Source organism: Chiloscyllium plagiosum, chromosome 15 (genome assembly GCF_004010195.1).
Source record: "Chiloscyllium plagiosum isolate BGI_BamShark_2017 chromosome 15, ASM401019v2, whole genome shotgun sequence".
Classification (NCBI taxonomy): domain Eukaryota; kingdom Metazoa; phylum Chordata; class Chondrichthyes; order Orectolobiformes; family Hemiscylliidae; genus Chiloscyllium; species Chiloscyllium plagiosum.
In genome coordinates, this window is record NC_057724.1 from 19632739 (window position 1) to 19659239 (window position 26501).

A 26501-nucleotide genomic window follows, 5' to 3' on the forward strand; every position below is an offset into this window, starting at 1 on the left:
CAACACGACGGTTGGAGGAAGAGCGCCTCATCTTCCGCCTAGGAACCCTCCAACCACAAGGGATGAACTCAGATTTCTCCAGTTTCCTCATTTCCCCTCCCCCCACCTTGTCTCAGTCAAATCCCTTGAACTCAGCACCGCCTTCCTAACCTGCAATCTTCTTCCTGATCTCTTCGCCCCCACCCTCACCTTGACCTCCTTCCACCTATCGCATTTCCAACGCCCCACTCCCAAGTCCCTCCTCCCTACCTTTTATCTTAGCCTGCTGGACACACTTTCCTCATTCCTGAAGAAGGGCTTATGCCTGAAACGTCGATTCTCCTGTTCCTTGGATGCTGCCTGACCTGCTGCGCTTTTCCAGCAACACATTTTCAGCCCCATTCAGAAATGTAGCCAGGAATAAAAAATACACTCAGAAGACACCCCCACACCACAATCCCCTAGGTACACTCCTCAAAACAAGGTAGCAGACCCCCAGCTCTATTCTCAGAGGATCCACTACAGGAGCTACTTTAAATAGAATGTTATATGTATCTTCATTTTTTAAAACTTAAGTAACAGTAGAAAAACTAAACGTACTTGGAGATAAATGTACTGGAATTCCATTTAAAGGTAAACGCACATTAGATCAGTACACATGATTCACAAATTTTATTGTCTTTTATTGTCTTTTATTTATGAACAGTTACTTTACTAACCAGTATAGGAATTAGATTTTTAAAGTACTGTACTTCCATTTACAGGGACAGACCAACAGACCCTAATTCCAATTTCAATATTTATTCCTGAGGGAAATCCCACATAAAGGTGGGATTTTCAGGAATGCAACCTTGACATTAGGTAAGAGCAACCTGTATTTAGATGCACTGATGCTCAAATCCCATCAACATCATCAGGTTAAATGCAATAATATGTAGTTCAATGCATGAGAAAGAATGCATTTACTTGTGAAACCTCTCTCTCTCCAACACTGCTCAATAATTTTTGTACTGATTGTTAAGCATTTTTCCCATGCATTTGCTCCACTTGATCTCGAAAACTATGATGTGCTTCTCCTCCATATACAAAATCACAAAGCTATCTTGCAAATTCTTGTCAAGCTACATAGGCTTTGTAACCTACTGAATCAACTTAAAAACATTAGCTTTCAACACCCCCGAAACTTATCCCAATTTACGCAATATTCGTTATACATTCTTAATGTGCCCTATACTCTCTGCTACTTCAAATCACTGCTTTAGCCCATCTTCAATCTGTCATTGTCCAAGGTAAATCATTCAGTTTCACAATTTAATTTTCAAACAACACTGGGAAACATTTTTCTTTAATGTGCACTATGAAAGTGTTGACCTTGCAACATGCATATCTCGTGCTATGTACAAAATTCAGTCAGATGTTCACAATTGTAGTAGCTAGTTTAGTATGGATTTTACATTGTGTAAACTTAAAGTTAGAAGATGAATAGTGCACAATGTAACATTTCACATAATCCAAAATTCAAATATCAAACCTAAAAATTAACTAAATGTTGATTAGCATTAGATTTTCATAAATAAGCTCTTACAGATACATAACTCATGGAAGTGAATTTCTATATTAGATATGTAGCACTTTTTGTTTGGGAATAGTAATTGACCATGAATGTGATTATAGGGAAAATTCTGAATTTTTAAACAAAATACATGTTATTTTAATGAAAACGAATGCCTTACCTTGTTGTTCATAAATGCTTTTAAACATTGGATAAGCTTATGTTGGTTTTTCTTGTCAATCATTTCTTGTCTGGAATATAAGAAATGTATGAATAGATACACTTTCTTCAAAGAGTTGTCATACTTTATTAAAACTTGAATGAAAAACATGTTTTGAACTAGAAATTTGTTTTATATTTTGGATGGTTAACGCAAAATATTCACACAGAACCATCCTGCTAAATATTACTTGTCAATTGTCCAAGGATTAACACAAATGGACTCAAGGCCAAAGTTAGAATACACATCTGTAGCATTTTGTTATTCTTCAATAATTAAGAATTTTGACTTCAGTAAAACAGATGAGGAATAAAATTATGTTTTGTTCAATCATAGTTTGTTGTAAAAGAGTTTCCATAATGAAGAAGCCACATGGCCGGGTCAAGAGTAAAGGCTTTGATTTGTGGTTTTATTGTTATTTTATGGCTCAGGCTAACGTAACCTAAGCAAATGCACATGAGAATGAGTAAAAACTTTTTTATTTGAGAAACAAAGACCAGCAATTTTTAAAGCTTAAAATACAAAACTCGACTATAGATATTAGATTGTAGGATATTTACATTTAAATTTGCCTCAGGAATCAGTAATTATTGTGCAGACACAAATGGTTGTTATAATTTAAGAACATTGAATTTTTTTGGAGAAAATTCAAATTGAACATTTGCAATGATAGCTAATCCCTGCCAGTATATACTCTAAGCAGACAAATCAATTGTGACTTGGTTGAACCTTATCTTGGTAAACATCTATGGAACTGATAAGCTAAGGGGGGCAAGCTGTTATAAAAGGGTTAATCATATTTCAAAAAAAAAGTATTTAACTTCATGAGGTGACAGGAAGAAGTGGTGCAGGATGACCTTTGCTTTTAAAGATACCAAACAGTAATTAAGCCAACTAACTAGCCAATCCAAAATTAACTATGAACTGTTCATGCATTAATAAATTGACTTCAAGGTGCCTCTGATCATGCAGAGAGTGTAGTGGCTTGTAAGAACTGGGGAATGTCATAACATCAGATTAGAACTCCTGAGTTGCTTAAGGATATTTTTTATTTTTGAACTAGATGTGCTTATTTTCAATTACCTGCAACCCAAGCATGCGAGACAATCCTACTTCTAAGAACGGAATTCACTGACAGCTAAAAGATTCCCTGTGAACCCCTGAAATGTTGATTCATGCTAAAAGGTCAAAAGACATCTTCTTGCTCTGTGTACTGGAAGCAGTCAGCAAACCAGCTACAACTGAAAAGGAAATGTGACCAAAAGAATTTCAGCTAATCTGCAAAGAAAAGAACCTTGAAATCAATTGTTCAAATACTAACATCAACACTAGGGTTCTCTTAATTTAATGGACACATCATTCTACCTTCTACTCTTCAAAAACAACCTAGACGTTGATCGTATTTCTTTTTTTTTCTTTACTCATTTTCATTTGTAATTTGTATGCATTGTGTTACAACTTCTTCTCACATTTAGTCACGAAGGAAGGAACGCACTCTTTAAAGTAAAGTTTGGTTAAACTGTCTCCTTCTTAAGCATAAATTCATTCAGTCTGAGAGAAATGTGCTCACAAAGGAAAGGAGCATTTTAAAATTAATCTTGTCACAACCAACTGAGGTCAGTAGGTGAATAAAGAGGAGCCAGCTCATCCCTCCTCACCCAAAAGTATAATTACTTGGGCTACCCCATCTGGAAACACACAATAAATTGAAGAATCTTCCACAGGAATTAATCCAACAAGGCAGAGGAAGATCAAAAACAAAAAAGAACTTTAGTCAATAGAACAGGAGAGTTGAGTCCAGACGAACCAGGGTTGTAAACTGATATCCCGTGGAGAGGCTGGAAGCCTTTTTTAAAAATTATGTATTTTTATCAAGCATGTACTTATCATGACAAACTTGTATCACGTTTGGGTCTTGTAACCAAGTAGGACAAACTTTAATTACTTTTTCCAAATTGTACTTAACTGTAATTGGTTTAGGTCTCAATTAAAGTGTGCCCAAAAATCTTACACACTCATCAGGATAAGAGTAATTAATATTCATTATGGTTCTGAGGTGAATTGTGCAGAATGACTTGCAACACAGAGTGCATCACACATAAAACCTGGAGACTTCATTACTAAAACATTTAAATGCCTTGGTGCGCTCCAGCCAAAATGGAGAGATTGAGTGGGAATCTGGAAGTGAAGCAAGAAGCCTCAGTATCACAAAAGAACACAGCACTGCCAAGGTAAAGTATGTTTCAAGATTTCCAAGTCCTTTTCCCATGAAACCTTATAAAATCAGCAAATTTTTAATTTATTATGTTTGTCATCCATAATTGTCTTCAGTAAAACCCGAATATGTTTCCTTGCACATGTGTGAATGTGAGAGAGACAGACAGAAAAACAAGAGAAAGAAAGAAAACAAACTTTGAAACAGCATTAGTGGAGGTTGGAAAGGAAACTTAATTTCCTCTAGTATCTCACATGAGAAAAGCCGGAGAGAAGCAGCAGAAAACAGATGGCAACATTGGATCTATACTCAAGCATCCCCAAACATGCAAGAATAGAGGGAAGAATATGAAGTTTGAAATAAATTGGGAAAGAAATCCACCATTTTGGAAGGAGTACTCAATTGTGTATTGTTACCATATGTGGAGGAGGTTGAATAACTGGTCAGAATATCATCTGAGTATTATATCACAACGTTTTTTAAACACCTTGGGTTTTTATTTCGTCACCAACTCTTCTCCACATCATCTTGTGTCTTTAAATTAAAATAACTAATTCTGACTTACTGTTTTTTGTCCAATAGTTTCTCCAAAGCATCAAGCATGAGACCAAGTCCTTCATGACCAAAGTTATTAACCCAGCTGAAAAACAAATACATGCATAAATTACATTCATACTACTTAAAAAAAAACATGAAAGTGGAAGATTGTGACAAAACAGAATCAATGATCCATAACAGATATGTTGGAAAATTTTACAATTGCAAATGTTCATACTTCATTGGCAGAGTTGGTAATTGCCTCAACTGCTAAAAAGAAATGTATGCAATTCGGCCAAACTTTTAAGAGGCATGACATAAAGGTGGTTCTGACTACATCGAAAGAGAAAGATAATTATATTGATGAATTCTGAAAATTTCTTTGTTCCACATTTTATTTTGTAAATTACATGTTGCAGTTTTGAGAAACTAACAAATAAATGATCTTAGACTATTTTTCTTGAGAATTTGACTGGACCACTCTCTCGGTTCTTTCATTTTTTTCCCTAGTCTTTCAAATGAGTTGTTTCCATCCAATCATTTCCTGTTTTATTCTATCAAATTAAAAAAGAATTAGCTAAATCCAAAGTTATTGTTAACATATAAAATCCCTGTAAACTAATAAAATTGTGGTTAAGACTTTTCCTCATATGAAAAGATAAACAACTGTGCTCCTGATGAAATAAAATATTCATTTTTGCATTTGGCCATACCGTTAGTCCAATGAAGTTTTATCACAGTAAATTGTGTTTTTGAGACAAAACAGGACATCCAATTCTGATAGCCAAACTATCAACAGATGCTTCACTGAACTATGTCAGCATATAAAATTATTTACAATTTCAAATATAAACTCTAAAGATAAAAGAAAAGAAAGTACTGAACAGGGCAAATTTAGATGTGTATGATTATCAGTGCGACTGAATGGGAAGTCAGTAACCTATAGGAAGCCAAGGGGACTTAAAAAGTAATGTGCTGGATTTTCCTCCTGAATTGGCCTAACTCTAATTATGTCCCAAACAAATTAAATAGTTTCTCCATATCAAATAATTTTAACATTATAAACACCAATCAGTTCACTTCTGAATTTCCTGCACTTGGAGGATTACAAAGCAAATTTATGCCACCTGTAGTTGCAAGTTAACCCTCCCAGTACAAGTACAATTCTTGATAGGTATATATCAGGCCTTCTCAGAATTCCCAGCACACTGACAACGCGACATGCCCACAAAAATGAAAGTTCTGAAGCACAATAACCCAGTGTCCAGTACTGGATGGAGTTTCCACTTCCCTCTGAAGAAGTCCTATCTCCGAGTTAGATTCAGAGATGCTGGATGATTCTAACATATTTACCTAATGTTGAGCCAGCAACGATCAAATGCATTAAAACCTGCTCTATCCTTAGATAATACTGCCTACATAATAGTAACTCCCCAATCAGTCATACTGACACCGCCAGTCTCATGCAATGGTGCCCCACCCTGCCAAATTCCAAACACCCATTCATCCCCTCAACAACACCCCTAATTATGAACATTTAACAAAATTAGAGTGATGGGAATATGTTCTTATTGGTTTCAGTGGCAGAATAAGGCCTCTAAACACTCTTACTATTCCTACCACAAACTTTAGGCTTTTTTATACTGTACAGTTGGATGTTATACAAACATTGGCAAAGACAATATGTGCAGTATATCAATATTGAAATCCAAACATAATTTTATTTTATGAATATCAAAGTATCTTCAAATTAGCAGTCAAACCATAGGAAAGTAATGGAAATCAAAGCAAGTTATTCAGACCATTTTGTCCGTTTCAGGTTTCTGCACGAGACACACAATTAGTCTGATTTCCTTCACTCTTCCCTCAAAGCCGAGCACACTTCCTTCAAAGCCGAGCAAACATTTATTTTTCAAATTCCCTTTGGAAAGTTACCACTCGCTGTTTCCACCACAATCAGTATATTCTAAATCATAATGACGTGCTGAGTAACAGAATACTAATCAAACCCCAGTCATCTTAAACCTGTGCATTTTGGTTACTAGCCCAGCCTTCAAATGGAACCAGTTCCTCCCCATTTATTCGACCTAAAGCACTCATGATTTGAAACATCGTTTTTAGATAATGCCATCCTAAAATTAACAATCCCAGCTTCTCCTGTCCATCCAACTGAAGTCCCTCAATTCTTGGCATCTTTCTGGCAAATCTCCTGTACACCGTCACCAAACTCTGGACATCCTCCCTGAAGCCAGTGGACAAAAATTGACAAAATACTCCAGCTGAGACCCAAGATTGATTTATGAAGATTTATCATAGTATCTTTGTAGTTTATTCTATGTGGCTATTTTTAAAACCAGGATATTAAAATGTTATTAAATTTATCACTTTAAATACATGAGAGAAACAAACGTGAATAGAATATAAAAGGAAGGTTTTGCTATCACTGCAAGCAGCATTGGTGAGGCCATCTGTTTTCTTAAAGCAGAATTAAAACGCTCCTTGTATTTGAAATATCCTTCATGACCGATCTTCCTATAACTTGTCTTCTCAGTGACGCAAGTAAAGGGTAAACTTTGACAAAGAGTGTCCACACTTAAGAACATAAGGTTGGTAAGTGTCTTTTCCCCCGGATAGAGGATGTCAAGACGAGGTGGCACATTTTTAAGGTGAGAAGTGGAAGATTTAAAAAGACTTGAGGGACAAATATTTTACATAGAGGGATTGATATACTTCCTGAGGAAGTGGTGGATGTTGGCACAATTATCATGTTTAAAAGACATTTGGGTAGATACATGAATATGAAAGGTTTGGAGGGATATGGGCCATGAACAGGCAAGTGGGATTAATTTAGTTTGGGATTATATTCGGCATGTACTAGTTGGACCGAAGGGTCTGTTTCCGTGCTGTATCACTCCAAAAATACACGTAAACAGTCATATCCTCCTTTCGTAAATATACTGAGTAGAAACTTCAGAGTTTTTTTTGGGGGTGGGAAGGGTGTGGGTGGAATCACGTGTCACCTGAAAAAGCTGCAGATTATTCACAACAATTCTTAGGAAGAAAGTTTGCCCTATCTTCTGCCCATCAGACTTCCAAGAGGATAGCAGTAGGAAATGAACCCGAGAGTTATAGTCTCACCCACTGAGAGATGTTGGCCAATCAAACACCAGTCATTCGAACACTCAGCAGCACTGGGTGAGTATGGCAATGCTGGTATGACTCCACCTGGAGTCCCAGAATCAAGCAGCAACTCATGGAATAGGAAACACAGGTAGTGGAAGTCAGGGGTACAGCAAAGCTATGGCAACCAGAAGTGATGGCTCAGGAATGGCTCTCAGCAGTCACCCATCTGCCTCATGTCCATACCCTCGACAATGCAGACTTTAGTATAGATCGAGGGACAACCCCATCCCTTGAGCTGATGTACAATCCACATTTTTACCTGTGATGCAGGGCTGTGTGTCAGCAGACTCACCAAAGACGGAAAATATTTCAGCCAAGATGGTAAAGAGCCTTGTGCAGTCATTAATTGACTAATTAAGGATTTTAAGTGGAGGTTGGATGATAAGATCAACCAGGAGTCTTCCCTGCCCTGAGGTTTGTGCAAGAGGCAGAAAGGTAATGGTACTGAGCCCATCACATTTGCAAGCCTTCCTGCCTCCTCCCTCACTTTCTGCAGCACAAGAACATACTAGCCATTATCACCATCTTGCCCAATATGAAAGCCAGAAATGAATTCAACATGCAGATGTAACTTTAAATAAGGTATTTACACTGTTCAATTTGCAAACAATGGCCTGCATTAAAAAATATGAATAGTCCAAATAGAATTATGCTTTAAAAAGGTATGCCAAGAACAAGTGACATTTTTTAATGAAATGAACAAACACAATAATAGTTTTTAAAATAATGAAATATCAGACATTTTTCATTTTTGAAAGAAACAGAAATTGTTTATTTTGGTCTAATTTGTGTCTTCATTAGTCTGCAGTTTTCAATAAACTTGCACTACCAAACATAACTTGTTAATGCTTCAACTGAAAATCCATTAAAGTACAAGTTTTGCAATGAAGCTGCAGCTCAATTGAAGCCATACACCAGAGTCCAATCATAAAGCAAATTACATGAATTAGAAAATATTGAAGAAACCAAAGCAAATTACAAAACCAATTTTAATATCCCAATTACAATTAAGGCATACTCTGAGCTCAGACAATTGTCTTAACCCATTGGGTTATAAAACAATTCATGCTGCATCACTGAAAAGTCATGCTACAAAGATGATGTTAATATGCCATGCAGACAAGACTGCCTGCTAATCCATGCATAGTTTTCCTAATTAATACCATTGAAGAAACCTATGATAGTCATACAAGTTAAAGCTAGCTGCATTATCTGCCCCAAAGAATCAACTCGTTTTACACAGCTTGGTTTTGAGGTGGTGGTGCTACACAAATGAATTTTTAGCCTTTCAGTCTGCGTGACACAATTAAGCAGCTGGACATTGTGGGCACGACTATTTCTTCTGAACTTCAATAATAGTACCTACAAATATTGCAGTTATAATGCTATACCACGACGCCCTGTATTTTACAGTCAGCAAAGAGATAGAGCTTACCTGTGATCTACAAATACACTGAACACAAATATTTAGCAATCTACCTCTCATGTGAATTCCCCATTATGTCACATGAATTTGAATTTGGCTCCAAGACTAAAGGTTCTCCAGCTGTCCAGCAAGGGATATCTTTGAGGAGAAAGTGAGGTCTGCAGATGCTGGAGATCAGAGCTGAAAATGTGTTGCTGGAAAAGCGCAGGTCAGGCAGCATCCAGGGAACAGGAGAATCGACATTTCGGGCATAAGCCCTGCTGCGCTTTTCCAGCAACACATTTTCAGCAAGGGATATCACCAAATAAGGTAACAGCCAATGACAAGAAAGTATATTCAGACAGCAAAGCAGGAAGCAAAGTGCACTAATTGAAACAATTACAAAGGATTATGGCAGAGGTTTAAATATCACAATCTTAGAAATAAGTGTTTTGAAAATTTATGAATCTTTATTTCTTAATAGGGATATATGGAATTCCAGGAATGAGTGTTTTCAGGGCGAGAGAGACTTTTGAACAGTAAACCATCACAAACCCATTTGTATCTCATTTTAATATAGTGAAACTTTCTCAAGGATAGTTACATAAAACTAAGAGATTATCAGTTTAGTGATTTTTAATTGATTTAAATCAGTAGAGGCTTCAACAGCACAGCCTTCAGGGAAATATAAAAACATGACCAGCAATTTTGGATTTCTACACAATGCTGTACATGTAGAGACAGAAGTCGTTTCTTTGTCAGTCTCAACTAAGTTTTGATGAGACACCAAGACTTTCTTTTATTATCCCAAAATCTCAGTCCATCTCTGTGAATGTGAAGAATTGCGGTTGAAATTTCAAGGAAAGCCAAAACGTCTGATTAGGTGTTTGGTTCTGCCAGTATTACCAAGTGATTACAACAGAAGGATCATTAAGTAAATTTCACTCAAGTCGACAGTTACAAAAAAGCAGGTTGCTGAGTGTCTGAATTAGAATTTATCTTTCTAAGAGTTTAAAACTTATGATTTTGCCTCACATTTCAGGATTTTCTGAAAACCTGTTTCTGCCAAATTTTAAGTTAATATTAGGCATGTGTTTCACCGGTAAAAGGCCTTATTCAAGTGACTATTCTTTAAATGAATGAACATGGATGTTACACAACAGGTCATTTAACTGCTGGAAGATCACGGCTAAATCCAAATAAGTCCTTTCAAATGCACACTTGACTTTTTAAGAAAAGGACTGGGTAGCAATTAGAAGCACAAAACATGTTTTTTGCTTCATTAGCCCAGAAGTACCAAAGCTGATAAACACACCTCGCTGAAATCAAAGATGAAACACAGTTGTTTATCCATGTGGCTTAGAATTACTCCAGACAATGCAGTCCAAGAAGCAATAAGATAAATGGCTAATTTTTACATATTTTATCTGACTATATAGTCTGGTGCTATCTTAAAAGCCAATTAACAACCTTAGTAATGTAAAATTACACTACTACCAAGCTTATCTGGCCCATTAAAACCAACCACAATCAGGTAACAGTGTGACTATACAGAGTTATCATTACTTTCTGGGGAACAATGAAGATATGGTGGTGACATATAATGCTTTCTGAAAGAACGCAAGAAATTATTCTTAGCATCTAATCCAGCTCTTAGTTTATGAGGCTTATACCAACAGGATTTCTAGTTCCAGTATCACCGTTCATTTCAGAAAAGACATTGAAACAGAGACATCCAAGTCAGGCTATGATCCTTGTCAGCAGGACGACGGTACTGGTAATAGGAGATAATTTGAACTGTCAACATATGCAAACTCCTGAGAAACAAGATTTGGAAATAATGTTTGTTTTGGCAATGGTAATGCATTGCCAGCCAACGAAGAACTCCAGCTAGGGTTTTGCTGCCATAGCAGGTTGACAGACTGGCAACTGGAGGCCCACTTCAATTGCTGTAGCTGTTTTTCATCCCTGTCCCGCATAATAACTTTAAGAAATAATGCAAGCAAATACAGTGAGTCATTATGTTTGACCATCTGCATGGTGAAGGTGCCCTAAGGTAAACTGACATTTATCCAGTGATCTCTAGAGCTTGTGGCAAATATGATAGAATGTGTGAAGCCGCCAGTATGAACCTTTCATTTTTATCATGAGGGTGACTTCTGTCTGGTTGGTCATCACCACAAGTGGATTTGCCCAAGTGGATTCAAGACTGATGGGGCAGAGTCACCTACTACTGCTTTTTAATCCTTAGAGTTTCATGTTTTTACAACTTGCTCAGCAGAGAAGTTTCATCTGATTTTTGTTTTTGGTTCCTTGGATTTTGAAAATCTGAAAGCTTAGATACATATCATTGAAAGGAGCTGAATATTTTTATGTCATGTTGCAGGGTATTCATACAATTTAACATCACAGGAATTGGGACTTAAATAAGGTTGGGATATTCTGCTTAAGTCTATTAGACAACTTGCCCAAATTATTTACTTAACAGTAAACATATAAAATAGTAACTTTTTTTTCATGCACTAAAGTATTCAAAGATGCTTCATTCCCTCTCATTTCTCCAGCTGATGCGCAGACCTCCATGCTCCATGTATATGCATTGGTATGGCTTTGGCATGATAAACAGCATGTGTTCAACTTTGGGGTGGCTGAGAGGGAACATTGCAGGGCTGCTATTATGCAAAATTGGGCACCGAAATATGAAAGAAAAGTAAGAGCAGAAGGCCAATAGCTTGATAAAATAAGCTCATTAAAAGGTTCCTCTAAGAACCAAAGATAGATAGGGATCTGTAAAAGGTTTGGGGAAGAAAATTTCAGACCTAAACAGCTGAAGGCATGACCACCAATTATATTTGGCTGTGCCAATATGAATGCAGATATCCCAGAAGGGTGCTGGCTTGAAAAGATTGCATAGATAGTGAGACACAACACCATCAAGGGATTGAGAACAAGGAAAAGAATTTCGAAGTCAAGGCACTGTTGGATCAAGAGCTTTGAACTTTGCACATTCTCCCTGTGTCTGCATGGGTTTCTGCCATAAGATCCAGGTTCTTCCCACAGTCCAAAGATGTGCATAGATGGATTGACCATGCTAAATTGTCCCATAGCGGCCAAGGATTTGCAGGCTAGGTAAATTAGTCATAGGAAATGCAGGGGTGAGGTCATTTGGGGGGTGGTGTCATGAATGGGGTGGGTTGGATGTTCTTCTGAGGGTCAGTGTAGACTTGATGGGCCAAATAGTGTCTATTTGCATTGTAGGAATTCTGTGATCCTGTGACAGAAATAGAATCGGGAGTCAAGGAACACAGTTTGGATACAGAATCAAAAACAATGATAAATAAATGTAAATTAAATAAAAATTGCAATTTTTTTGTAAAATCACCAAGTAAAACAAAACAAAATTATAGTTGTACACTTAACTATTCCTCTAAGTGTAGGAAACAAAATCACTTCTCTTGCATTAACCTTCATTATCAAATTTCTTGCCAGCCAATCAGTTGCTAGACAGCTTCGAACCAAGATGGGCAAAAATGATTTCTAAACAGATGAAGGCTGCTGAATATAAAACTCCTCCATCATACAGCTGTGAAGCAAGGAGCAGTATGCCAAATAAATTACAGTACATGACCCATCAAGTCTCCCTTTGAATCCTTGGACAGGAGGGATTTAAAATTATGTTTACTCAAATCGCTACAGTGACACAGAGGGAGTCAAATATATTTCCCAGCTTGTGCCTGAATTGAATGGCTTGACCCCTGCTTGGGAAGCAAAATATCTTGTCGCAACTGATTGGCAATGGGAACAATCCAGGAAATTGCTCTATTGGTGGCCCATTTTGATGGATCAGTAAGCAGGTACTGAGTCCTAATGTTTAGAAGCAGGTATCCTTGACAGGGGTTATGCCATTTGGCCATATAATGTGTAAGCAAGATAAAATGCCATGATATAATGTAGTACAAAGAAGAGCTCTTCATTTGTCACATACCACTGTGAATAGATACAAGCAAGCACACCCTTCACTGAAACAGTTTAATGCACCACTTATAAACAACCTTCTGTGGATGCTGGTGATCTGAAATAAAAACAGAAAATCCAGTAGGTCTGGCAACATCAGCAGATTCTGAATAAGAGTCACATTGGAGTCGAAATGGTAACTGTGTTTCTCTTTCCACAGATGCTGCCAGTCCTGCTGTGCTTTTCCAGCACTTTGTTTATATTTAATAGACAACTTGTTTCTTTGCCTACACCATTATTACCCACTTTTGTCGAGCTGAGTACTTACGTCTTCCCAATGAGTTCCAACGTTTCCTGTCTTTTAATCCAAATATTAAAATATCCATAAAATTATTTCCAAAGGAATTCAAATTGAGAGACTGGAATCCATGAATATGTTATCACCGAAGGGAAAATGTAGAGACAGAAAGTATGGCATAAAGAATAGAAAATGTGCAAAATATTACAGCGTGCTGCTCAGCATCAGCAGAGGGAAGAAAAGAGACAGGATAATGTATTGTCTTGTCACAGCTGAAAATGAAGACAATGAAACCACTTTGTAGGATGTAAGGTAAAACAAAAAAAAGAAGATATCAGACAGAATGACAGATAAACTACTTAAAGTGAAAGGAATATTCACCACGAATATAAAACATTTTCCACACTGTAATGAAAATCCATTTAGAATGGAAGAACATGCAAATAACTTGGGACAAAGGAAAATGCTAGAAATATTCAGCAAGAAAGCATATATGCAGAGGGAAAAATTAATGCTTCAGGTCAAAGACTTTCCCTCAGAACAAGATTAAGTCAATGGAATAAAATTTAAACAAGTCTAAGGGCAGGAACAGTACAGAGAGAAAGCTCTGTGATAGGTTGAAGGGCAAGAAAGATTACATGTCAAAAGGAACAATGATGTAAGGGATTAGTAGCTAGTAACGGGTCAACTAATCGAACAAAGATGCATTTTGAGGAGAGAAAGATGGCAATTGCACAGTTGTCACCAACAGTTGCTGTCTGCAAAAGAAATTAGGTGACAGTGAGGACTGCAGATGCTGGAGATTAGAGTCAAGTGTGTGGTGCTGGAAAAACACAGCAGGTCAGACAGCATCCGAGGAGCAGGAAAATCGACACTTCGGGCAAAAGGCCTTCATTAGGAATGAGGCTAGGAGCCTCGGGGTGGAGAAGTAAATGGCAGATTGGTGGGGCTGAGGGGGAAAGAGGTTGCTGAGAGTGCAATAGGTGGATGGAGGTGGGGGTAATGGTGATAGGTCGGGGGGAGGGTGCAGCAGATAGGTGGGAAGGAAGATAGACACGTGGGACAAGTCATGACGACGGTGCTGAACTGGAAGGTTGTAACTAGGGTAAGGTTGGGGGGGAAGAAGGGGAATGAGAAAACTGGTAAAATCCACAATGACGCCACGGGGTTGGTGGGTCCCGAGGCAGAAGTTGAGGCGTTGAGGCGTTCTTCCTCCAGGTGTCGGATGGTAAGGGAGTGGTGATGGAGGTGGCCCAGGTCTACATGTCCTCAGTTGAGTGGGAAGGGGACTTGAAATGTTCAGCCACGGGACGGTGGGGTTGGTTGGCACGGGTGTCTCGGAGATGTTCTCTGAAGCACTCAGTGAGTAGGCGTCCTGCCTCCCCAGTGTAGAGGAGACTGCATCGGGAGCAAAGGATACAGTAAATGACATGTGGAAGTGCAGTCAAACTCTGATGGATGTGGTAGGCTCCTTTGGGGCCTTGGATAGAGGTGAGGGGGGAGGTGTTGGCGCAAGTTTTGCAATTCTTGCAGTACGGGGGAAGGTGCCAGGAAGGGAGAGTGGATTGTTTGGGGGGACGGTTGGACCTGACAAGGTAGTCGTGGAGGGAACGGTCTTTCCAGAAAGTGGATAGAGATGGGGAGGAATATCTCTGGAAAGATATGAGGCCGTGGTTACAGTATGCACATATGTGGAATCCAAAAGACTGGAAAATGCCTTTGAAATAGGTGAGGGAGCTGTTCTTTGAGGTTGCGTCAAGTTTCTTTGGAAACAATGTAAGAGGTTTAACTGAGACCAATGATTCAGATTAAAGCTGTAGTGGGGAATTAAATGGTAGCCAACAGCTCAGATCATCACCAGTATAATGATTAGACCATTCCGCATACCAATCACCCAATCTCTGTTTCATCTGCACAAAGTAGAGGAATTCACAGCTTGAGCAGCAGATGCAGTATACTCATAACTGCCTTGTGGTTCCGAAAAACTAGACTGCACAATTTCCAATCATGTAAGTCAGAGTGGCTGCAACCCGTTAATAGCTTAAGCTAGTCATTGTTCAATTATGTCTTAACATAATGACCCTGTAAGCTCCACATCCATCATCTGCCTCAAACCTCTGTTCTCGCACTAGCAACAGTAATCCCCCAGCCTCACCACATCATCATATCTTCTCTGATCAAATCTTACACCACCTCAACCCTTCAACACTTCATTTCAGAGCTCACAGGCACCAACGACATGCATATGTCTGCCAGTTAATTTTGCATGGGGCTACACAGATGCATTTTATGATCTGCACAAGTGCATAGAATGCATCTGAGATACATTGACATCAGAATCACACCTACGGTATGTGCCATCAATTTAAGATGATTAGATTCCCTACAGTGTGGAAACAGGCCCTTCGGCCCAACAAGTCCACACCGACCCTCTGAAGACTAATGCACCTAACACTATGGGGAATTTAGCATGGCCAATTCACCTAACCTGCACATCTTTGGACTGTGGGAGGCAACCAGAACACCCAGAGGAAACCCACACAGACATGGGGAGAATGTGCAAACTCCACACAGACAGTTGCCCGAGGTGGGAATTGAACCAGGTCTCTGGCGCTGTGAGGCAGCAGTGCTAACCACTGAGCCACCGTGCCGCCCTCGAGGCAAATACACTGCTGGTGCTTCATGCAAATGACCATGTCCTTAAGTCAGAGGGAATCAGTCCTTTGTGGGATCCAGGGGACTTTGATCACTCGGGGTGGCTGACACAGTCAGTCAAGAAGCTTGTCCAATTCCAGTCTGGGGGTTAACCACTGTCAGTGATGCCTGGTTTACCTGGAGTCTGAGGTTTTGTGTACTTGCATTTGAGGGACTCAGCCATGTTCAGCTCTCAGAGCCAAGTGCAATGAGTCCAGAGATTACAGGTAGGTCAGACAGGATGCAATGCAGATATTAATCAGTGACTGGACTATGGTCAATTTGAGCTGTCCTACCAAGTCAATCCAGGGTTGGACTGCAGTCAATTAATAGAGTTTTGTTAATAGTGATAAGTGAGCTAATCAGATGTTAGTCCATGGAGTCCTGGGAAAAGCAGACATCTTAAGTCTGGGATGGGCTTCAATGCACTGAATGACTAAATGAATTACTACAATAATAGTAATTCTAGACTGAAGAGTGGGACCTTATAAACCATTCGAGGGAACAGAAATATCTGGAAATGGGGATTTTGGGGTTTGTCCTAAATCACTCTCATTCTCACCACAACATAGAGCGTGCAGAGACATCAATGTCGGGCAAATTCAAAAGCCTTGGGCATGGAGTATAAAGTCGGGACAATAATAGCTATTTTGAAGGGGCTTCTTAGAAGCCAGAGGAGGTGGAAGGTCACAGAGGACACAGGGTTATCAACATAAAGAAGCATGTGAATGAAGTGGGGGAAATCATCATGCATCTCAGGCAGAGTTTGGGTCACTCACAAGAAAGTGGAGCTGGAATCTTGCCAGGTCGAATTGAAACTCAACAATATAATAACAGCTCAAAGTTCCTAAGGCCACGTGCAATGAGGGCTAATTAATTTATTGCCTTTTTCTCCTTCAGGTGCAGAGTGTCATCTTCAGAATTTGAGACCCTGCTCAGGGCAATTCTAATATTCACGCCTCCACCGATTCAAAAATGCCACCCATCTGGCTACCTCACAGCTCTCCAGGGAGACATGACTTGAGTAGCCTGCAAAAAGGAATAAAATGAGGCCTCATTGTAATGATTGACAGGGACACAAGTTTCTTCAATAGAACTGTACCATCTTTTATAATATTCCTCCTGGAGGCCCTGTGTCCTTGCTTGAAACCTGCAGAGAACGTAGAATTTGAGTGTCGTCAGCAGGAACAGCAACCTCCTGTGTCAACTGCACAACCTCCTGATACAGAAACATCAGCTGAAAATCCACCAAAGAGGACAGAGCACAATCATGAGTCTCTGGATCGTCTGGCCTTGTCATCATTTTATTTGTCGTCATCCTATAAAAACAGTGCAAATGAAACTTAACGATGTCCCAGGTGATTAGCCTCAACTGGGACAAGTTCTGGAACAGAACTTGGACTTAGAGGATCTCCAGCAATGCCATCCCTGTAAATATCAAGTTCACAGCTGCCCTGAATTTTAATGCTAACAGCTCATTTCAAGTAGTAAACAAGGACTGATGCCATTTCCTCCACAGTACAGATCTTCACATCCTTTGCCAGGATGAGGAGAGTTAAACAGTCCGGTCAGCAAGATTCTCCATCATGATTGATGTCTCTCAGATTCAGGGCTCTATCAACTGCACCTTCATTGCTTTGAGGGCACTAACCTGCAGAATACACCAACAAAAAAGGATTTCATTCCGTCCATATTTAAATTAAGTATGACCAGTAATGCTAGATCTTGACTGCCTGTGCCCTGGGAACTGCCATGACTCTTACATACTAGAGATCCCAGAGGTTCCTGCATATTTCCAGGGTCCTCAGTCTCCACATGGATTGCTAACGGGAGACAAAGGTGAACCCTCCAAACATGGTTAACCACATCTTTATTCATCCCTCAGACCGATGTAGAATGAAGATACAATGCTAGTTATATTCGACCAGAGCCATTGTGGAACAGATCACATGTCGCCTGAAGAGAAGATTTTGATCTCTGGATTACTCTGACAGGGTCTTGTAGTACAGCCCAGAGGGGATACAGTCCATCAGACAAAATCGGGAATCAAGAGAAAGCTTCTGAAGATAAAATCAACAATTGATCAAAAAGACCATCCAAGAGAGCATGACAGAGCAATGCATTGTCAGTTCCATTTCCAGGATCAATGAGATGGGTTTCAAGACCATTTAATTAAGGTCCTTTTTGTAATCTAGGAACCAGGCCTTTCTTTGTGTGGCGGACACGTGGATCTGATAACTTTTGCAATCTTTGACCTTTTCTGTTGATGAGTAAATGTCACATTATCCATCACATGGCTGACATCTTCAGGTGATCAGACTTGATTGAAGCTTTATGTTCTAACTATCCTTGGTCTCATATGGCATTAGCTTCAATGAGTGTACAATATATAAGTGCAGCTTGGTGAGGTTTTTCATGAGAGCCAACAGTTGAGAGGAATCCTACAGGAACCTCATTTTCGGCCTTCCTCTTTGGCAAACCTTCAATGTTTCAGGGTGGATGCAGACTACTAAGTTGCCCTGAAATGTTAGAGTATCAACCAGGAAAGCACTAAACCTGCAAGATACAGCACTTTTTGAAGATCACAGATCACAGTCTTAAGAGGGAAAATGTGAGCAGTCTATCCTTGATTGACAAAAGCTGAAGGACAGAATGAACCTTTCCCTTCAGGAATGTGTGAAATCATCACCATTTCTGTACTCTGAATAATGTGTGCAGGTTGGAACCAAGCAAAATCACTGAATGTTGCCTCAGTGATGTCTACGCTAAAATGTAATGCCTTTGCTGAATTCCTCAAGGTCACAGTTCAAGGATCCCTGACATCTGAGGCTATATGCAGTAAAGGAGTCAGTTGCTTGTGAAATGAGCAATGTTTAACCATTATTAATTTTGTTTACCCTTGGGATATCTGAAGCTGCTGCTCATCTCTCACATGAATGAAACATAAAATCAGTTGTGACAGGGACAAACACATTGAACCAGTCATATAAAGTATACAACTGAATATATATTTACAAAATACAAGATTACTTACAATTATCCATCACCCGTACACCATTATTTTCTTATTCTCCTTCTTACCATGTCCAAGTCTAATCCAGATTTCTGTCATTGGAGTGGAGGAAGCCTGCTTTGTAGTTGACTCTACTGGCCTGAAAGACTTGTTTGGTTGTGCACATATCTGCCAGGTATTAAGGGTGCTGAACTTGGGTCTCCTCGACGGTCATCAATCCATCCATCAACATAGGTCAGTGGGAGCCGATACACACTGGTAACATTGATGGACACCTCCATCATGTTGCTTACCGAGTGTTGTAGTCAGAGACTAATGTTTCTTTGCCTGTCTGTGTACTTTGGTGAATTCGCTAATGGCAGAGAATTTGAGATTGTGGCTGAGCAGGTCTCCGGAATGCCAAAGACCTGGAGCATTTCTCCATCAGCAAACTGAAGAGATGTGCCAACAATCTGCTCATTTGGTTGTCCAAGCTGTAGAAAGTACCCACCGATATGAACGTTTCTGAACTGGTAGATGGTCAGGTGAAAGAAAGCCTTGTCAGTACAATATATGAGGATTCAATGGGTTCCTGCTCAGAAGAAGGTGAAGCTGACAATCTCCATCAGTGGTCTATTTGCAGAGGGTCACCAGATACCTCTAGCATCTCCATCGAAGAGCAGAGGAAAATAGCTGACTGACAGGGATAAAAGCTTAAACAGATTAACAATGACTTGCTGATAAGGCTGATCTTCTAGCCTATAAAAGGTGAGGAATATTAATACAATGTAATATTTGCTGAACATAAGCTTACAGCACATAGTAGAAAACCAACTGAGAGATTCTCAATAAACATTTCAAAGAAAGCGAGCTGGTTTGTGTACCAAATTTAAATGAAAGGAAATCAATATTTCACGTGGAAGGATTGTTTGCAGCCCTGGATGTTGCAAAGCCAAAATTCAAAATGTGGGTGTTTCACCTTCAATACTTGAAAACACATCTTTTTAAATTGATAATTATTTAAATTCATTAGTTTTGTAATTTCTCAAATTTGCTAAGGCACAAAGATTGTTCTTAAATTTTCCTTGTCTTTTTCAAATTGCTCCAAATTTTATTTTACCATCTTAGAAACAGCAAAACTCAATGTTTAGAGCATGGTTCAAACTGTTCGAATCAATAGTGACGAGCAATGTTTTTCTGATTAAAATGGATCCTGTACCAAAACTAATTAACTCTTATTTACACATAACTTTTAGATTATGAACTTATGTCGTGATCTGTAATTATATTAGGTTTTTGTACAGAAAAATGAATGCGCCTTAAAGTAGTAGAAACAGAATCATGCAAAAGTGACCACAGAAGTCATACAACCGCTGGTATTCACAACAGCCAAAGAAAATGCAAAACAAAGTCACGTCTTCTTTTAGCGTCAATCACAAGCAAAGACATTTAGAATTCTGTTATTTTTTGGACAACACAATGGGTCCTTCTATAATTACAAGAATTCACAACTTCCACGAGAACAAGAGATTGGTAGGACACCACGAAGAAGTTCAGCATAATTGCCTTTGATTTGTAGAAGAATGATTCATCAAGTTCCACACACTAGCAATATTTCTTTGGTCGTGGGAAAACAAGCTGGTAAAATTCCCCAGGGAGGACTCTGAGACACACTCTCAGGAAGAGAATTCTCAGTCAAAGACAGTACAAGGAGAAAGGTGTTTGGATGTCAATACCTGGCGTGCATTCAGATAATCTGCAAATGCCACAACCACAGAACTAACAAGGGAAAAATCCACTTTGCCCCAAAGTCTGATCTAATTGCTGAAACAATTTGTACAAGTAACTTCCAATTAATCGACTATAGAAGGAATCTCAGCCGTTCAATTTTGACCTCAGCTTTTCATCCTTTTCATTGCAGAAGGAGCAATCTTGAAGCAAGTTAGGCCAACAATGAGTACAGATTGATCTGACTTTTATCATTCTAAGTATATTTATCTACATCTGTTTATCTATGTTTTTAGTAAATAACTTTACCATGTTTATTTGAATAGCCCACTGCACTAGTTTTGCAACAAACTAACTATCAAGTTATTTAAAATTAAAGCTTAATTGCTGGTCATTTCTTTAAATTGGTATGCAAAAATCTATAAGGGGATTGGGTTAGCTAGAAAACTCATGATTTATGGGCTACTCCGTAGACACGTCTCCACCTGAAATAAACAATACGTTCTGTCAATGTAAACTCAGTTCAGTTGAAAGGATTAAAAACTGGCAAAACAAACCATCTTTGAAATGATTTGTAGGCATACATTTAATATTCAAAATAAATCAAATTTAAATTTTCAGCATCGATCCAGAATTTCTGAAATCTAGAAAAATATTTAGAAGAAAATGTTGTTGTTAATTATATGAACAAATAAAACTAATATCCAAACTTCTTGGAAATGTTTCTGGACTTCATTCAAATTGTTGATCTTGTGCATGCTGTGGTACTAATAATAGTGTTACACATTTGCACATGCAAAGTTTGTAGTTACTACCAAAGGCAAGATATCACGAGAAATGCAATGCCTGCAGTTTCTTATTTCTATTTTATTTCAACTTTCCATCTGAAGTGAACTCAGGGGGTGGCATGGTGGCTCAGTGGTGAGCACTGCTGCCTCACAGCGCCACAGTCCCAAGGTTCGATTCCAGCCTCGGGCGACTGTCTGTGTGGAGTTTGCACATTCTCCCGTGTCTGTGTGGGTTTCCTCCCACAGTCCAAAGATGTGCAGGTTAGGTGAATTGGCCACGCTAAATTGCCCATAGTGCGAGGTGCATTAGTCAGAGGGAAATGGGTCTGGGTGGGTTACTCTTCGGAGGGTCGGGGTGGACTGGTTGGGCTGAAGGGCCTGTTTCCACACTGTAGCGAATCTAATCTAATCTAAAATCAGAGAATCAGATTTTAAAGGATTTTTCAAAGTATTATTTACAGAAAAGATAGAGGACACACAACAGTCCTAAAACTTTTGATTTTCAGCTGGTTAAAATCAGTCTATACTGATGCATTTCACTTATATGCATTTTCCTAGAACTTTGGCCCCTAATTATACATGCCACAGGGCTTGGCTAATACATTTTGCATGTTCAGAGGTTCCAAAGACCTGGGGGGACATGACAAAAGATTAGTAGCTGCCAGGATTGGAAGTTCATTTGCCACTGCTGAAGGATACATTTATGTGAGCAAATACTTATTTATTACTTCACATCTGAATTTGATTCAAAGAGTACACATTTATTTAGGCTTCATGTGGAATATTCTGGTATCAAAGATATACTATGATAGGTCACTGGAGAGTAAGGTGTCTCAACAATTATAAAACCTTGATGGTGCTATACAAAAATCAAAACTAATCCTGTGGTTTTCTCTAACTGCCACATTAGGTTTTAGTGGTTAGTCAAAAAATTGACAAATAAGTGAATATATTTCGATTTTTGATCACGGAGATGTCACTTGCCAGGAATGACTCTATTACTCTTAAATGGTATGTGCTTTTCGGTATTCATAGATAATGAAATGTACTTTAGAAATGCAAATTTATGCATTACTGGATTTATTACATTTCACGCTAACACAAAGTTAGTGGTACAATTTGGTGAGCACTGTGACTCAATGGGGAACACTGTCGCCTCACAGCACCAGGTACCCAGGTATAATTTAAACCTGAAGCAACTGTCTGTGTGGAGTTTGACATTCTCCCCACGTTTGCTCAGGGAGTTCCAGTTTCCTCCCACAGTCCAAAGATGTGCAGATTAGGTGGATTGGCCAAGCTAAATTGCCCGTAGTGTTGAGGGATGTGCAGGCTCAGTGGACTAGCCATAGTAAATGTAAGGTGAGACACCTGAGGCACTCCACTAGACACAGGCCTCCAGTTCAACAAGCATCCTTCCACTATTACCCTCTGCTTCCTACCATCAAGCCAATTGTATAATTTGCCAGCTCCCCCTGGATTCCATGCCTAGCATGTGGAACCTTATCAAAGGCCTTACTGAAATCCATATACACTACGTCTACCGCCCTGCCCTTGTCAACCTTTCTGGTCACTTCATCAAAAGAACTCTAACAAATCTGAGATATTATCTCCCATTTAGAAAGCCATGTTAATGACTAATCAAACCATGTCTTTCCAAATGCATGACTCTCTTATCTCTCAATCTTCTCAAGTAACTTACCTACATCGGGAGTCAGTGCTGGGCCCACTGCTGTTTGTTATTGATATCAATGATTTGGATGAGAATGTCCCAAGGCATGATTAATAAGTTTGCAGATGACACTAAAATAGAAGGTATCGTGGACAGTGAAGATGGTTATCAGAAATTGCAGCAGGACTTTGATTAGTTGGGGAAGTGGGCTGAGAAATGACAAATGAAGTTCAAAATAGATAAGTGTGAGGTATTGCATTTTGGAAATTCAAATCAAGGTAGGAATTTCATAGAGTTATAGAGACGTACAGCATGGAAACAGACCCTTCCGTCCAACTTGTCCACACCGACCAGATATCCCAACCCAATCTAGTACCACCTGGCCCATATCCCTCCAAACCCTTCCTATTCTTATACCCATCCAAATACCTTTAAATGTTGCAATTGTACCAGCCTCCACCACTTCCTTTGGCAGCTCATTCCATATACGAACCACCCTCTGCGTGAAAACGTTGCCCCTTCGGTCTCTTTTATATCTTTCCCCTCTCACCCTAAACCTATGCCCTCTAGTTCTGGGCTCCCCAACCCCAGGGAAAAGACTTTGTTTATTTATCCTATCCATGCCCCTCAATTTTGTAAACCTCTACAAGGTCACCCTTCAGCCTCCGATGCGCCAAGGAAAACAGCCCCAGCCTGTCCAGCCTCTCCCTATAGCTCAAATCCTCCAACCCTGGCAACTGAACTCTTTCAAGTTTCACAACATCTTTCTGATAGGAAGGAGACCAGAATTGCACGCAATATTGCCTAACCAATGTACTGTACAGCCGCAACATGACACCCAACTCCTGTACTCAATATTCTGACCAGTAAAGGAAAGCATACCAAACGCCTTCTTCACTATCCTATCTACCTGCAACTCCACTTTCAAGGAGCTATGGACCTGCACTCCAAGGTCACTTTGTTCAACAACAATCCCTAGGACCTTACCATTAAGTGTATAAGTCCTGCTAAGATCTGCTTTCTCAAAATGCAGCATCTCGCATTTATCTGAATTAAACTCCATCTGCCACTTCTCAGCCCATTGGTTCAGATCCTGTTGTAATCTGAGGTCACCCTCTTCGCTGTCCACTACACCTCTAATTTTGGTGTCATCTGCAAACTTACTAACTGTACCTCTTATGCTCGCATCCAAATCATTTATGTAAATGACAAAAGGTAGAGGACCCAGCACCTATCCTTGTGGCACTCCACTGGTCACAGGCCTCCAGTCCGAGAGATAACCTCCACTACCACCCTCTGTCTTCTACCTTTGAGCCAGTTCTATATCCAAATGGCTCGTTCTCCCTTTATTCCATGAAATCTAACCTTGCTAATCAGTCTCCCATGGGGAACCTTGTCGAACGCCTTACTGAAGTCCATATAGATCACATCTACTGCTCTGCCCTCATCAATCTTCTTTGTTACTTCTTCAAAAAACTCAATCAAGTTCGTGAGACATGATTTCCCACGGATAAAGCCATGTTAACTATCCCTAATCAGCCCTTGCCTTTCTAAATAAATGTGCATCCTGTCCCTCAGGATTCCCTCCAACAACTTGCCCACCACTGAGGTCAGGCTCACCAGTCTATAGTTCCCTGGCTTGTCTTTACCACCCTTCTTAAACAGTGGCACCATGTTTGCCAACCTCCAGGTCTTCCGGCACCTCACCTGTGACTATCGATGATACACTTCTCTAGCTTCCCACAGAGTTCTCGGGTACACCTGATCAGGTCCTGGGGATTTATCCACCTTTAACCATTTCAAGATATCCAGCACTTCCTTCTCTGTAATATTCACATTTTGCAAAATGTCACCATCTATTTCCCTACAGTTTATATCTTCCAAATTCTTTTCCACAGTGAATACTGATGCAAAATATTCATTTAGTACCTCCCCCATGGTGAATCATAAGTTCTTAAAGAGAGCACTGGAACAGAGGGACCTTGGATTCACATGCATGGTTCTCTGGAAGTGGAGTCACAGGTAGACAGGGCAGTGAGGAAGATTTTGGCACACTGGCCTTCATTAGTCAGGGCAGTGAGTATAAAAGTTGAAAAGTTACGTTGCAGTTGTACAGGCCGCACTTGGAGTATTGTGTGCAGGTCTGGTCATAGTTCTTGCTTTAGTAAGAATGTTTTTAAACTGCAAAGAGTACTGAAGAAATTTACAAGGATGTTGCCAGGGCTCAACGCTCTGAGTCATAGGGAAAGGTTGGACAAGTTAAGACGTTTTTCTTTAGGCTTAGGAGACTGAGGGGAGAGTCTCATATAAGTGCTTAAGATCATGAGAGGCAGGGATAGGGTGAATACACTCAGTATTTTTTCCCAGGGTTGGGGAATCAAGGACTAGAGGGCATCAGTTTAACTTTAGAGGGAAAAGAATAAAAGCGAACCTGAGGGGCAACCTTTTTACACAGAGGATGGTACGAATATGGAATGAGCTACCATCGGACGTGATTGAGGCATGTACATTAATAGTATTTAAAAGGGATTTGGACAAATACATGGATAGAAAAGGTTTAGAAGAATATGGGAATAGCGTGGAAGGACATTTTGGCCAGCATGGACTCGTTTGGGCCAAAGGGCCTGTTTCCATGCTGCAGGTCTCTATGTTTCTACTGATTTCAGTGCATACATCTAAGAGGTTTTTGTTTGGATGGATCTGTCCCTGACAGCCAGTGTGTCCACGTCTAGTACTTTGTATTTGTTAACATTTCCCTGTGAATATGACAGTTTTCGATAGGTAATCTTTTAATGAGGATGGAGAGGTGATGTTTAACCCTCTTTATGTAATGAGATTTATAGTTGTTCTTAATCCAGCAAGCCATCTAGCTAATAAGTCTCACAATGCAACGAATGGTGAATGTTGCATTGTGAGCAAATTAATGCAGATGAAGAATTTGAATGTATAGGTAATTACTCTTCAGACAGCATTTTTTTTCCAAGCACAATACTCAATTCCAACTAGAAGACATTCCTTTATTTAAAGACATTCCTTTATTTAAATCCTTTAAAAAATTCCTTTATTAAGAGCTAGGCTACTTTCAGACCAGGTGACTTTGGCAGTCACTGGAAACTACCGCAGCTGACATTTAGGTGTTTTTCTCTCAACACCAAAGTCTAAGGCTTTAAAGTTAGTGAGATTTTAAAGAGTAATAGACTATATTTCATATTCTTCCCCATGTGTTCCCAAGCTACGTTTCCCTGGATATTAAAGAACAAACCAGCAAGGAAGAAATTACCTGACTG

The 26501-nt window shown here is 39.5% G+C and overlaps 1 protein-coding gene across 4 annotated transcripts in view; it reads right to left on the reverse strand.

Moving 5' to 3' along the window:
* Window positions 1-26501, reverse strand: part of diaph2 (diaphanous-related formin 2) — a 734120-nt gene that overhangs the window by 471282 nt on the left and 236337 nt on the right. For all 4 annotated transcript variants that reach the window (XM_043704499.1, XM_043704498.1, XM_043704500.1 and 1 more), the window contains 2 exons: window positions 4532-4606; window positions 1713-1782 (listed from right to left, as the gene is read on the reverse strand). In XM_043704499.1, coding sequence (XP_043560434.1) covers window positions 1713-1782; window positions 4532-4606 — 145 coding nt within the window. The remainder of the gene's footprint in view (window positions 1-1712; window positions 1783-4531; window positions 4607-26501) is intronic.